Here is a 16,230-nt window from a genome sequence, read left to right on the forward strand (position 1 = left end):
GTATAAAGCACAATGTATATGAGTTAAATATACCATGAAGATATGCCATGGAAAATCAATAAATATTTTTAAAAAGAATATGACTTTGGAATTTAGGCAACTCGACGGCACATAACAACAACAATGAAAATTTTTGTATTTCATTATTTTCTTTGGTTTCATCAGTATAAACCATTCAACTTCCTTTATTTTTTATTTGCTTATTATATAAAAACACTGTCAATTTACCTTATTCACAAACTAATATTTTCAACAGCTGTATTTAAAAATAATACTGTTATTTTAAAAATCTTATCCTACCATTAAATACTGATTTTATTTGAATCAGTTAGAGCTTTTAAAACTTTTAGGTTTAATAGGGAGCTCTGGTTGCCTAGTGGCAAGAAGCTGCACCGCAATCCCAGAGGTACGCGATTCGAATCCACCAGATGTTCTTCTGGAGAAGGAGGGGCAATCTCCCCTTGTATCAGTCAGATCTGATCTGATGGTACACACACACAAAATTTTAAAAATTAAAAACTTTTAGGTTTATTGGCAATATTACATATTACATATACATTTATTAATGCTATTATATTGTTCATATTTACGTCCATAAATTAGGTTGCAATTGGTGTTTTAAGGTTCCCAAAAAGCTTAACATTTACATATAACATTGTAGTATAAATGACCTTAAATTTATGTGGTATTGGAGATTAACTTCTTGATATCCTGACATTTAAAATATTTAAGCATAATGTTAAAAAATTAATATGAATATTATAAAACGACTTAGTTTCATGAGTAGCTTATGTTAAAACCATTTCTTTTTTTTTTTATACTTGTGTGTTCTATATTCTTCATTTCAAAACCTCTCTAAATATAGCAGGCTACGACAGTTGTCAGATTTCACTGAAAATAGTGTATCATTAATTGCTGTTTAAAGAGCAAGTCTTAATGATGAGAACGTTAGCTAGCTGCTAATAGCAAGGTCCGCTGTGTGAATCCAGAAGCTCCTCTCTGGAGAAATAAGATGGGGAGTCTCCTCCCTTTAAGAGTTACAGCCTTGGAAATGCAGTGGAGGGTCCTTCTGAATTGGAAGCTTGATGACAGGGTGGAGTTTTCTGTTGTTTGTTACTGTTAGCTACTGCTCAGGCAGCCCTAGACTCAGGATGCCCCATATGGTACAGGATAGAACTGAGCTCCTTACTGTTTCCTCGCTATAATCTTTATGAAGGCAGATCTCCAGGCCTTACTTCCACAGCTCCACAGAATAGGTTCAGTGTTGCTGTTGTTGTTTATTGCTGTCGAGTTGAGCATGACTCATAGTGAACAAAAGACCTGAAGCCTTTCCATAACTATCACCATTTATCAAAGTTCATAGCGTTTCCAGAGACATGTTGTTTAGGAAGTGCAATAGTCCTGTGTCATTTCACCCATATTAAAAATAATTTTATGTAACTAGCTAAAACACTGTACATGTGAACCTTTCACTCATTTACTGTGATCATTGACATTGTACTAGTGAGTTCATGGAAACCTTTTCAATCAAGGTTGTACATATTTTGAAGTAGGAATTATTTTTACAATTTGAATATTCCTGATTGTTGTGTTGGTGGTGATGTACACGCCTTCAACCACATACCTTTGTGCAGTTGCTTACCACTAGGCATCAGAGCTTCCTTAACTCCTGATTAGTATAGGGTTTTTTCCACACCAATTGTTACAAGTAAAAAGAAAATGAATACCCCTATTATAATTGAGCAAAGCAATTGAATAGTTTTATTCTTTGTTTTATTTTGTTTCTCACCTCTCTAAATATTTCTTGGCATTTTAGTGCTTCAGAGAATTTAGAGGAGCTGTCTTCCTCCAGTAACTGGTTCCTTAACCAGAAGCACAGTAAGAAAAGAAAAAAAGACAGGACAAGATTGAAATCTCCATCTCTGACTATCATGAGTACGGCAGCCCGAACAAGGCCACTTCAAAGTTTCCACAAAAGAAAACTCTACAGATTGAACCCTACTTTTTATTGGAGTCAACAGGTAAGGTGGCCTTTGTGAAAATGTGAACCAAGACTTTTACCATTGGTGTGTATATATTTCACATTTCAGATGTGGATTTTTATTAGTTATTTAACTCAATATAGAAAAGTTAATAATTTTTAAAAAAAATAGCAGTGCATTCTGAAATTTCTTACATTCCTAATTTTGTTTTTAAACCCACTGTTATAACTTAAGGAAAATATGTATTAAAATTATTTTAATATTTTACTTGCAAGGTTAATAAGGAGAACACAAACCTATCACTTTATTTATCTTGTGAATATTTGATCAAGTAACAAAATTTGCACCACTGCCTGTTATTTTGGAGAAAACAGAAGTGTTTTTAATTTGCCACTTGTTAGTTAATTCTGTTAGTACGCCTTTTCTGCCTCCTTCTAGGACATAAGCTATAAAATTTTAGATTTTCATGCTTAAGATTTATACAAATATAATATTCTTCATTAAAAGTATTCACTTTGAGAACTTTTTTTTCATTTGTAAATAAATGTTGAGTTTACTTTCAAATAGTTTATGAAACTGTGACCCGGTACAAAATCTATATCTACTTCCTACAGTGTGACATTCTTTTTATTATTATTATTAATTTCAGTGAATATTTACAGAGATTGTGGATTTCCATTCATTCATTGTTGCACTTTTCTCCCCGCCCACCCCACTCTCACCCCCAGTTCACTCTTCTTTAAAAGCAAAACTCCTTCATTGGTATACAGTCCCCCCGTGCCCTCCCACCCTCCCCCCGAGTATACTCCACTCTGCAACCTTCATTCCAAACTCTTATGATAACCATAATACCCTAAAATATATTATTTTTAAACTGTCCCTCATCGGCTTCAATGCAGTATACATAATTTATCCATTTTTTTCTCAGACTTACCCCCACCCTGATGTCAGCCTCATTCTACAACAGTGGTACCATGCAGTATTTGTCCTTTTGTGACTGAGATATTTCACTCAGCATAATGTCCTCCAGGGTCACCCATTTTGAATATTGCATGAGTTCCTTGTTTTTCAACACAGCGTGTAGTATTCCATTGTGTGAATATACCGCAGCTTCTCTATCCATTCGTTTGTTAAAGGGCATTTAGGTTGTTTCCAACTCCTTGCTATTGTGAACAAAGCCACGATAAACATGGGTGTGCATATATCTGCTTGGATGTCGGTTATGGTCTCTTTAGGGTATATTCCCAGTAGTGGAATTGCTGAGTCAAATGGTATCTCTAAATGGTATCTTCAGGTCCTCCTCAGTTGTCGAGAGCAAGATTACATCATCTGCATCATACAGGCTGTTCATGAGTCTTCTCCAAAACTGAGGCCACATTCTTCTTCATAAAGTCCCACCCCTTGAACCCCTGACTCACTCCTTTCTTAACTTTAAACTATGCAATGTTTTTTTTCCTCTGTTCTGACAGCTGTTTCCTGGTCCAAGTATAGGTTTCAACATGAGCACAATCGAGTGTTATGAGATTCCCATTCTTCTCAATGTTAGAGCCACAATTTGTTGTGATCCATACAGACAAATGCCTTGTCAATAAACAACACAATGGACATTTTTAGTCAATAGACAACACAGTGGACATTTTTCTGGTACTCTCTGCATTCAGCCAAGATCCATCTAACATTGACAGTCACATCTCCAGTTCATAGCCTCTTCTAAACTCAGCTTGTATTTCTGGAAGTTCTCTGTCAATGTACTGTTCTAGTCATTTTGGGATAATCTTCATGATTTTGCTGATGTTTGATATTAGTGATATTGTTTAATAATTTTCACTCTCTTGCATTGCCTTTTTTTGGAGAGCGGGAATAAATATGGATCTCTTCCAGTTGGCTAGGTAGCTGTCCTGCAGATTTCTTGGCACAACCTTTTGAGCACGTGCAGGGCTGCATCTATTTGTTGGAATATGTTAATTCCATCAATTACAGGTGTCTTATTTTTGCCAGTTCCTTCAAAGCAGCTTGAATTTCCTCCTTCATCACTGTTGTTTCTGATCATATGCTATTTCATTAAATTCTTCTATGTCAGCTAATTCTTTTTTTGCCCTTATATTGTTGTGTGATATGAAAGAACATATTTGAAAGGTACTCAGCCCCAGTGCGTGGTAAAAGTCCTCATCACATGTGAACAATGATACTAATTATGCAGTGTATAACATGGTGGAGTCATTGATAGTTTTGGAGTCGGGGAGTAAAATGATCAGAGTTATGTTTTTAGAGGATTAATTTGTGCACAAAAGATATAAAAATTGGCGATGGGGAGACAGGAAAAACACAGCTATGAGGCTATTCCAAAGTCTAGATATGAGATTGGAGAGTGATGTTAATAGAATGAAAAGAACAGATGCTTGAAAAAATTAAACAAGAAATTATTACTTTTCTTATTTGACATGTTTAAAGAAAATTTTCAAAAGAGCAGATGAGAGAGAAGTAACACACAAAATCATGGCCTTCATGGGTCTAGTTCTCAAGACACTCATGTCCAGTTTCATTTTGTTGTTCGTTCCCATCAAGTTGCCTCCGACTCGTGGTGACCTTGTATGTACCCAATCAGAACCTTGCTCTGGCCCATGCATCTTCGTGAATGTCGGTATGTTCAGTCCATTGTTGCAGTTATTTAAGTCTTAACATTATTACTGTTACATGCTGTCATTTCTAACTTACAGTGATCATATGTGAGAGTAAAACAGCCCCATGGGGAGTTTCTGGTTGATTTATTATTTTTTTTGGCTGTTGTACATAGGGTCGCTATGTCTATGAGTCGCAAACGACTCGACGGCACATAACAACAACAAATCTTCATAGTAACATTATATCAGGCATTAGGAATCAGTAGAATATGAGGCAAATCTGAGTTGCATTTAAGATTTCTCACTCATAGTTCTATAAACTTCATTGTGAAGTAGAGAAATGAATCATTATCTTTCAGAACACACATTAACAAACTGTAAGTCAATTGCTTTAAAATTATAGAATCCTTAATTATATGGAGTGTTTTGTTTGTTTGATTTTGGTTTTCTGTATGGCCCACTCTTGATGTAGTATTTCTTTTTTATGAGGAAAAAATTTCTTTTTGAGGAAATCTTAGTCTTTCTTCTACTACAGTTGATGGTATTGGCTTCTGGCTTGAGAAAAATGTCAACATTTGGCTATTAATTCTCCCTCTCTTTCTTAAAGGCAGAATTCTTTTTATATACAGAGTAGCAATGTATTTTGCTAAAATACATATCTTCTTGTATAGAACCATGAAGGAAGACAAAAAGGCAATTTTATCGCCTCAGATTTTAAAGTCTGTATAACATAGATTCAATTCTTTAAAAATATATAAAATGGCAGAAATATGAATAGTTTTTAATAACATAATGCACTCAATAACTTGTTAGTCAAACAACAACTAAAACAAATAGAAATACAATAAAAGATATAATGAAGAGGAAAACAAATTAATAAAGTATGATATAATATCATTAATATTACATGCATGTAAAATCATTGTTGTACATTTTCCTCCCTGCTCACTCCTCCCCCACAAGTTCACTTTTCTCTTTGAAAAAAAAACAACAAACTTTCATTGTTATACAATTACCCCCTCCCAAGTCCACTTTATTATGCAGCTCTTAATGCTGGACTGTTGTCATGCAAATAATATCTAATCATATATACCTTTTAAGCAGTTCTCTCCCTCATCTGTTTCAATGCAGTATACATTATTTATTGACTCAAAATTTCTTAATTTCCCTCCAACCTCAATGTCAATCCTGTTTTATAACAGTGGCATTTGCAGTATTTTTTTCTTTTGTGACTGAGATATTTTACTCAGCATTCTCCAGGGTCACCCATTTTGTATAATATTTCATGAGTTCCTTGTTTTTCAATGCAGCATAGTATTTCATTGTGTGAATATACCACAGCTTCTCTATCCATTCGTTTGTTGATGGGCACTTGGGTTGTTTCCATCTTTTTGCTATTATTGTGAACAATGCAGCAATAAACACGGGTATACATTTATCTGTTTGGGTGGCAGTTCTGGTTTCTTTAGGGTATATTCCCAGTAGAGGAATTGCTGGGTCAAATGATAATTCTATACCCAACTTTTTGAGAAAGCGCCATACTACCTTCCATAAGTGGTTACACCATTTTACAACCACCAACAGGGTCCCAGTTTCTCCACCACCTCACCAGCATTTGTTGTTGGCTGCTCTATTGAATTTTGCTATTCTTACTGGGGTGAGAGGATTATCTCTTAGTTGTTTTGATTTGCATCTCAGATCTATGGATTTTAAACATTTCTTCATGTTTCTTTGCCCTCTGAATGTCCTCTTTGGTGAAGTGTCTGTTCATATCCTGTATCCATTTTGTGATTGGGTTGTTTATCTCTATCTTGTTGTGGTGCTCGAGCAGTCTATACATTCTAGCTCTAAGTCCCTTATCAGACATGTCAATATCAAATATTCTTTCCCAGTCTGTGACTTACCTTTTTGCCCTATTGGAGAATTTTGATGTGCATAGGGAATTGATTCTTGGAAGGTCCTATTCATCTATTTTATCCTTTCCTGGTTGTAGCTGTACCTCACTTTTATGTATGTGTAAACATTGTGTAAAATTAGACTGACTCCAATTTCATTCACTGGCTATATCAGCTTGACTTATGGAACACAAGGCACACAACTGGTCTTAGGGAGCTCTGGTTGTCTAAGAAGTGCTAAGAAGCTGTGCCGCAGCCCCAAAGGCAGGTGTTTTATATCCACCAGCTGCTCTGCTGGAGAAGTATGGCAATCTCCTGTGCAATTAACTGCCTCTGAAAAACCCAGTGGAGGGTCAGCTGTGAATCAGTGGCACACAACAATGTTTACCCTAACTTACAGTTCTCACTAAATTACTGTGCGAACATTTTCTTTTGATTCATAATTCTTAAATCTAATTTTGCTCTGTAATGATTTCTTATGGTATGAGCGTTCCATTTTGAGTGTTCTTCCAAAAATTGGAAAAGGGTAATCAAACTCCACCAGATTCATGATTAATTCATCTAAGCCCATTGGTGTCACTGTGTCAGTCCATGAGCTTGTCAGAGAGCACCAGGATGACACAGGACAGAGCATGGTTCAATCTATTGTTCATAGGGTGACTCTAAGTTATAGTTGACCTAGTGACACTTAATAGCTGTCGCTTATTCTGTATTATTTTGACTCTTTTTCCTCGATGAGGAACTTCTGCAAGGACTTCTCGTATCACTTACTGTATTTTAACTGGAATATTCTCTCTGTTTCTGTTTTCAGGCAAAGATGAGGTCTTTTAATTCTTTCTTTTCCTTTCCAGACTTTGCCTTCAAAAGAAACAGCGTTCTTAAATACTACACAAATGCCTTACTTGCACTCACCGTCAACCTGGAGTAACTGTGAACACAATGCAAAGTCTCAGCTACTGAGAGAACACGTGTCAGATTTGGATTCTTCTTTCCACCCTGTTCTGTCATTGCCATCAGGTAAGACTCTTCATATAAAATTTCCAAGGTATTGGTTATTTTCTAGGGTGAAATATAATCCTAAAAGTATAAGAATGAAGTTTTTATCAATTATTTTATCACTAGATAATACAAATAACTAGTTCTCCTAGAGGAACTTATTGTTATGTACCAGTGAATCAAAACCAACTCATAGCTAACCCTCCAGTGGGTTTTCAGAGTCTGTAAATCACATAGGAGGAAATTTTCTTCTGAGGAGCAGCTGGTATGTCTGAACCTTTGGGTTTGGCACTGTAGTTCCTTACCACTGTGCCACTAGAACTCCCTAGTTCATATATTAAATTAATGTTTTATTTTTGCAAGTTTTTTAATTCTTTGAAAACTATTTATTTTGGAAAGTAACCTTTGATCTCCGTTTTTTTAAACATCTTATTGATAACATAACTGTGCTGTTTCTCTGTAATGGTAATTTAATATTCCTCAATGAATATCACACAATGTAAGTCCAGGTTTAGTCCATCAGTCTCAAGCCAGATTAACAAGGTACAATTCCTCAGTTAAAGTCCAGATTCAGTTCAGCAGCACAGATGCATCTCTGGTTTCCTCAATCATCCAGCAAACTTTTCTCTCAGAGCAGTTACAACTCAGCTTTTCATTCCAGCAAGCAAAACCTTTAACTGTGGCTCCAATTCCAGCATTCCTCTGGTTATATCTTGCCACATTCTCTTCCACCTTCATCCTCTTTCCACCACCATCTTTCACAGTGTGGAAAGTGCCCTCTTATATTGATCCCATAGCTGTTGTTGTGTCTGCAGTTAAGATAGCAGGAGTCCAGGCTATCAACAGGGGCTAACACAATGGATGTTGTTGCGGTGGTGTACCTTAGAGTCAGAACCAACCCATAGCTGACCCTCCAGTGGGTTTTCAGAGGCAGTTAATCACACAGGAGGAGATTGCCCATCCTTCTTCTGTGGAGCAGCACTGAAGAGGTGGCCTTGAACCATGTGCCTTCAGGACTGCAGTGCAGCTTCTTTCCACAAGGCCACCAGAGTTCCCACACAATGGATAGAAAAGCCAATTTTCAAGGTCTCCAACACCATCTCTATAAAGCACAGTTTTTGTTAACTTACCCCCTTCTTCCTCATACTTTAAATCTTGGTTTTGTTTTTACCAATATTAATGTATCTTATACCATACTTTGAAATAGGTGAATTCTTGGCAGGAATCATTTTATTTCCCCTTTGAAGAAACTTAATATAATGCTTCAGCTAAAATTTGATCTTAGCATATACCAACACTCTATATCTAAGCACATTGCATTATTAGTTTAATTCTCATACAACAGCATGAGACATACACTGTTGCATCTCCAGCTTACATATAAGAAAAATGGAGCTTAGAGGTGTTATTTGCCCGAGTATACAGCTAATAAATGATGGAGCTAGGATTTGGACTGAGGTAATTAGTCTCTCGAAGTAAAAATTCCAGCCATTATTATTTACCACATTTCTTTTTTCTTGTTAGTAAACCCTGAGATCTGGTAGAAGTAACCTTCATCCTAAGTCTCATATGTCCTTTATAATAAGTAAGATTAGCTTTGTTCCTTACTAATTAGGGTTAGCCACGCCTTCCTCATCCATGTAATAAAAATCTCAGAAACTACATATACAATCATTCTTTTAAGGGATGATATCTACTTTGTATTTTGATTTTGTACTAGATACAAAGACCCCTAGTGATATAGAGGGTTGGTTGCTAAAAGGTTCCCTGTTCAAAGCCAACAACCACTCCATGGATGAAAAGGGGTGTGGTACTCTGTTCCCATAAAGATTATAACCTTAGAGACAGTTGTGTTCTATCCTATGGAGTCAGAACTGACTTTGTAAGAAGAGGGTTTTTAATACTAAGTACAAGAGGAATGCTGGTGGTGCTTGGCTGTTAACCAAAACGTGCAATTTAAATCTGCCTGCTTCCATGGGAGAAAGGACCTGGCATTCTGATCCCTTAAAGATTGCAGCTTTGGAAACCCTGTGGGGCAGTTCAACTCTGTCCTGAAGGGTACCTATAGTCAGAATCCAAACCGTAAAGTCCTTGCAGTCCTTAAGGTACTACTTAAGGCAAATGAGATATAATCTTATAAATGCATTAAAGTATCATGTTTTTATAAAAGTCCCTGGTGGCAGAGTGTGTCATGCATTGCACTGCTTACCAAAAGGTCCCATGGTTCAAACCCACTACTGCTCCAATGAAAACAATGGCCTGTCTCCGCCCATAAAGATTTACAGCCTTGGAAACTTGATGTAGAGTCACTCTGAGTCAGAAGTAACTCAAAGAAGTGGGTTTCAGCTTGTCTCTATATTGATGAGACAAAGACTTACAAAGACAATTTAAATCCTGTTTGTTCCAACTTAAGAATAGTGGTAGAATAGGTGATTGTCTCATTATGAAAGTCAGTGGTATTTCTCTAGAGATAGAAGCTTTTTAGATAATTGGAAAATAAGTGTAAAATGGTTAAACATTTTGAAAAAAGAATTCATCTGTATTCTCATCTCCTGCCCCAATTTTCGTATGATCATAGTATAGTGCTGGAATTGAAATCTTACCCCATTTCTGTCTCTTGGGATAAATTCTGTGATGGTACTCATGATCCCATTTTCTTTGCATATTTTCACTACATGGGTATACACCTGACAACAGCCTTTAATTAATAAGTATGAAGTACATCTTCATTATTATTTAGTTCCTGTGTGGTTGTGAAAATACAGAATATAAGCACAGTAAAACTGACTATCTGTTCTGTTTGCATTTTCTTCATACTATTGGTGAAGGAATGATTCCTGTCCTGGGATTATGGATAGATGGCCATCATGTTAATGCCCAACACAGAGGAGATGAGATCAATAGGTTATTAGTCACAAATGATCACAGCCTAACAGGGCAAGAAACTGCTTGGTATTCAGAGTCACATGAAGGTTACACTCAGCAATAGGGTGAAAAAGTAGGGACTAGAAGGCAGGTGTTAGAGTAAAAAGAAAGTAGAAAGCCAGCTGGTTCTCGCAGGAAGATATAAGTGGCTTGAGTAATTTTGTAGCTTGGGGAAGAACTAAAGGTCATTACTCTGGTATAAAAAGGTCTGTCCCTGGTCCCTATAATAAGGAGGTTGTTTGATTAGAGACCTTATCCACAAGAGGAGACTGGGTAAGGGTACATGTAGTTAAGAAATTGGAGGCCCTCCTGATTTCAGGTGTCAAGACAGCACATAATTTTAGGTTTTATACAACGACATTTCTTTCTCTCTAGTAAAGGAAGAAGAGTTTACCATTAGGCATCAGTCTTTGTAAAAGTAGATTAAATTCTGATTTATATTAGTAAACTAAGGGAATGTGAACAGATATTTTTATATAAAATTCCATCTGAATTAAGTGGGTTTTCCTGTAAGCAATTCCACATAAGGAAATTATATGTTTTGTAAATCTGATACGTATGGAGAAGATGTAGACTGAACTTAAATGTCTATCAAGTTTGACTGTATATTTTAGTAAAGACATCTTTGAAACATTTATTTCTATTCATATAATAATAGTATTCTGGAAGCAGGAGTGGCATCTACTTTCTAAATAACATGCCTCTGGGAACTCTATGAACTTTGATTAAGTGTTAGTAGTTGTAGAGGGCTTCAGGCCTTTTGTTCATAGGGTCACTATGAGTCATACTCGACTTGAAGGTAACAACAAACAATAGTATTAGAAATACTTAAAATTATTATTCATTTTATATGATGTACTATGCCATTAGTCATCTATGAGTTGTTTATTTAGCACATATATTTGGTAGTTACCAAAATGTTTGTGCCAACATCCTTGAAAAAAGTATTATTTTGCCATATCTGATACATGTGATTTTGTAAACTTTGGCTCAGTTTTCTACATTATGTTTTGTTTCTATCCATTGTGTTTTCTGCATTTCTCCACTCACACTGTGTTTCTCGTTATCATTCCCATACATAGCTCTCACACACTTTTAGAGGAAATAAAACCCATCTTACTACTACAGTTTGGAAAGAATACAGTTCACTGAAAATACTTTTTTTTTTTTACTTTTCTAGATGTGCCTCTTCATTTTCACCTTGAAACACTGTTAAAAAAGAGTGAAATAAAAGGAGATCTTGATGAAAATAAGTGTGTAGGCGAGTGTCTCATATCGCCTTCAGCTGGTATGTCAGTTATAAATCTTGCACTTTTTACATCTTTCATACTTACTATTTCTGTTTCCTAAGGAAATAAAATAGGACAAAAGAGTAAATAATTTTTAATGTTTCCTTCACAAATTACATATACAAACACACAAAAGTACACATGCATGAAATACCTAAGAAAAATAAGTGGGACATCTATTAAATGAAAATTACTAAGTATTAATTAATAGTTAAAAAGACAGGGAGACACTGCATGGATGGTTGGATGGTAAGATTAATATTAGGATCAGTTCTTTTACTTTAAGTCAACATTAAGTTCTATTAGAATTTGTTTAAGTTAACAAAAATCTAAAAGGAATCCAGGAAAAAAATGTTGAGAATCAAATCCAACGCCCAAATGGTAACTTGACATAATTCTGCTATTATAGGATATATTTTGCTTGCATTTGGGATAACAGATCCATGAAATAATCTACACAGCTCATTATATGATAAGGGAAGACCTATAAATTAAGGGGGAAATGAAGAATTACTTAATATACAGTATTGTCAGTCTCTTTGGGTAGTTTATTTACACACTGATGTCATACGATGTATCAAAATAAATTGGTTCCGAGAATGTTAAATTACACGTTAAAATTATAACACCTGAATAAATTTCAAATGCTATATGGGAGTGAGTACATTTTCTATGCTGGAAGTAATCAGAGTAAGAAAGAAAAAAAAAATTTTGCCAACACTACAATCTTGTCAACATCAAAAAGTCATACAAACTATGAAAAAATAAGTATCTATCTCTAAAATTCAGCAGTCACTGCAATGCCTCTTAGCAATGAAATTCTAAAAGTTAGCAGACTTCAAAAGTATTAAATTTTAACAAGAAGCTACATGAAGAAAACTTTTTAAGTATACTAATGTAAAAAAGCCTAAGACCTGCCTGTATAAAAGGAAGACCCTGTTCCTGAGTCAGAAACAGAATTATTTCCTTATTTAATGTCAGTTTTTCTTACATTAATTTATAAATAAAACAGACTAGTAGAATAAAGTTATTCTGAACTTAATCTCAGAGAAGCAAAGTTGAAGAATAACCAATAAAATCAATTCAATTCTAAATATGTAATAAGTTGGCTTACCACTTTAATAAGTTTAAATATTATAATAAATTCTGGCAAGGCTGTAGTGAAAACACTGTTGAATATTTTCGATAACGTGAAGAATTGACACAAGTCTTTTGGAAGTGCTGTGAAATACATTGAAAGCCTTTATTTTGCTTAATATCTTTTTTTTGTTTAATATTTTTAATAAGTTCATTGAAGTTAAAGGGGGAAAAAACTCCAGAAGCTACTACCTTAATTTATTATTTTTATACTTACAATTATTGCTTTCTGAATTTTTAACTTTTATTCCAGTACTAGTTTAAGAAAATAAATACGAAACTATCTTTATTCACAAATAAATTAATCATAACATTTTTCATAATAGTGAAAAATCAAAAACAATTTGACAATAGTGATGAGGATAAATACTAGACTAGCCAGACTTTCAAAATAGAAGTTCAGGTAGGAAGAAAAAAAATGGATGAAAAATTCTGCTGTTATGCGTAACTTAAATAAACTTGTTTTTATGTCAACCAAATGTAATGCATTCTCTGGACCTTGTTGCTATTCTGATTTGAAGAATCCAGTTATATACACAAAACACACATTTTTGAACCATCAGAAATTGGAACATAAACTGGCTGTTAGATAGTATCAGTAAGTTATTGTTAATTTTGTCTTGCATCATTTTAGATGAAAACACACAATGTCTCAGATGTGCTTTATAATAAGAGTTGGGGACAGAGATGAACAAGAGTGATTACAAGTTGGTCATTATTAAAGCTGAAGGACATATACACAGAGCTCATTTTTCTATTATCTTTGAAAATTTTCTATAATTAAAGTTGAAAGAACAAAGAGGGTTCACCAAAGAGAAAGAACAATTGTATGCACAGGAAAAAGAGACTAAAAATAGGGAAGTATAGATTATATCTGTATACTCTTTCATGAAATGAAGTTTTTTAAAAGAAAATCAAGTATGTGTGTAAGAGTATCTATAAAAGCAGTATCATAGTGGTAATAAGAATTGCAACAGTAGCTAATAATGTAATAAAACTAAATGGTAAATAGCTAAATGATACTAGCTCCAATTTGAATACTATTTAAAGTAACTAAAAATAAAACAAAGAGTAAGAAATGAAAAAAATATTAAGTCATACATTCGTTCTTAATGAAATGATTTCCTATTTGAAATGTGTATGAATTATGAAATGTGACTAAAAGGAAAGATAAAAAATGGAAGTTACTAGTTGTTAGATTATTTTTCTAACTGTCCACTGTTTAACTTAAAAATTTGACACTGTAAACACACTAGGCAAGTAAGAATAGTATTGAACTAATAATGTAAGGACATGTTATTAATGAGAAATTAAAATATAGAATATATTTGAACTGAAGTCCACATTAATAGGCAAATTAGTACCAAAAAAAAAGGTACCAAGTTCTCTTTTTATGTCTCATTGCATATTACTTGCCATCCCAAATTATTAAGCATCTTGTAGACAGAGGTATATGGTTCAAGGGTTCAGTTCCTAGCCAGAGTGCCTGAAATGCAACCCCTACTCATTTGTCAGTGAAGTGTGTGTATATCGCTGTGCTGCTGAACCGGTTTTAGCAGAACTTGCAAGCTCATATAAGGAGGAAAGACCAGAGATCTGCTTTGGAAAATCAGCCAATGAGAATCCTCAGACCTCACTGTGTGTAGGGCTGCTGGAATCTGGCAAGTTTCACAGGCCAGTAAGCACTTGTCTTTGGTTCAATAACAAGTCAGTTTTTCTTGTATTGTGAATGATTTCTACAGAAATAATCCAATACTTATTACTGAGCACCTGCTATGTGCCAAACAGACTAGAAGAATCAAAGGTGAATAATAAGACACCAAATAAATGACAATGTCCTGGAGGAAACTCCAGTTCTTTGCTGTTGAATCTGAACCGGTCAGAGTGGACCCTCCACGGTGCTTCTAAGCTTTAAACTGCACAGGAGGAGACTGCCCATCTTTGTCCAGCAAAGTGGCTTAACTCCGTACGCACTGTGCCATCAAAACTCCCAATAGGGGAGAGCTGACATCAAATACATATATGACGTGATGAGCAGATGAGAATATTTTTAAGCGCAATTGTTTTAGAGGTCATCAAATCGATGACAACTCTACTGACCCTATGAACAACAGCTCCGACGCTTGTCCCACCTGCGCCATCCTCATCATCTCTAATATGCTTAAGTCCATTGTTACATTGTGTCAGTCAATCTTGTTGGCATCTTCCTGTCTTTTCTTAACATACCTTTCCTACCTTTCCCAGCCTGATGTCCTTTTCCAAGGACCAGCCCCTCCTGACAATCAGCTCACAGTAGATGAAGGTTCACCACCCATGCCTCTAAGGAGCCTTGTGGGGGCACATCCTTCAGGACAGACTTGCTTGTTCTTTTGGCAGTCCTTGGGATGGACAGTCAGTGCTCCCACACAATTAAAGGCATTGAATCTTCTGTCATCCTTATTCACTGTCCACATTTCAGATGCATAGGAAGCAATTAAGATGACCATGGCTTGGATCAGGTGAACCTCAGTCTTTAAACTGACAATGCCAGCTCTTTAATTCTTTGGGCAGGTCCCTGATAGTTGATTTTCCTAATGTAACACATCTTTTGATTTCATGATTGCTGTTACCGAGTGTTGATTGTGGAGCCAAGTAAAATGAAACTTGAATCTTTCTTCTATCATCTTGTTACCTATTGGTCTACTGGTGAGAATTTTTGTTTTCTTGATGCTGAGATGTAAACCATATTGAAGGCTGTAATCGTTGACCTTCTGCAGCAAGTGTTTCATGTCCTCTTCATTTTCTGCAAGATTGTGTCATCTGCATAATGTAGGTTGCTGATGAGTCTTCTTCCAGTCTCATGCCATATTGTTCATCTAGTCTAGCTTCTCAAGTGATTTCCTCAGCATACAGACTGAATCAGTATGGAAAATGGATATAGTCCCTATGTAAACCTTTGCTGACCTTAAACCATGCAGTCTTTGTTCTGTTCAGGTAACTGCTGCTTGGTCTAGATACGTTTTGCATGAGCACAATTAAGTATTTTGGGACTCCTTTTTTTCTTAATGATCCACACAGTAAATCTGCTTAGGAGAAATGGAATTGATGGGTTATGTCAAAAGGCAAGACCAGGAGAAGGATGATGCCTGTAGGAGCTTCAAATACTTCGGTTACATGTAGAGGGAAAAGGTGATGAGGTATTCCAAATCAGTGCTTCTCCAACTTCAGTGTGCAAATAAAATACTTAGGGAATATTATTAAAATGCTCATCATTATTTAATAAGTTAGGGATAGAGCAGGAGATTAAACATTTCTAGTAAGGTCTACCTCCACACCTTTTCAACCTATATGCAGAACAGATTGTCCGGGAGGCTGGGCTCTATGAGGAGAAATGTGGGGTCAAGAT

General features: G+C 35.4%; 1 protein-coding gene across 1 annotated transcript in view; it reads left to right on the top strand.

Moving 5' to 3' along the window:
• Positions 1–16,230, top strand: part of KANSL1L (KAT8 regulatory NSL complex subunit 1-like) — an 89,411-nt gene that overhangs the window by 60,825 nt on the left and 12,356 nt on the right. The window contains exons 5-7 of the mRNA XM_006891933.1: positions 1,817–2,021; positions 7,350–7,515; positions 11,600–11,707. Of these exons, the coding sequence (XP_006891995.1) occupies positions 1,817–2,021; positions 7,350–7,515; positions 11,600–11,707 (479 nt within the window). The remainder of the gene's footprint in view (positions 1–1,816; positions 2,022–7,349; positions 7,516–11,599; positions 11,708–16,230) is intronic.

This window comes from Elephantulus edwardii, unplaced genomic scaffold (assembly GCF_000299155.1).
Source record: "Elephantulus edwardii isolate Elephantulus edwardi_28Jun2011 unplaced genomic scaffold, EleEdw1.0 scaffold00106, whole genome shotgun sequence".
NCBI classification, from domain to species: Eukaryota; Metazoa; Chordata; class Mammalia; order Macroscelidea; family Macroscelididae; genus Elephantulus; species Elephantulus edwardii.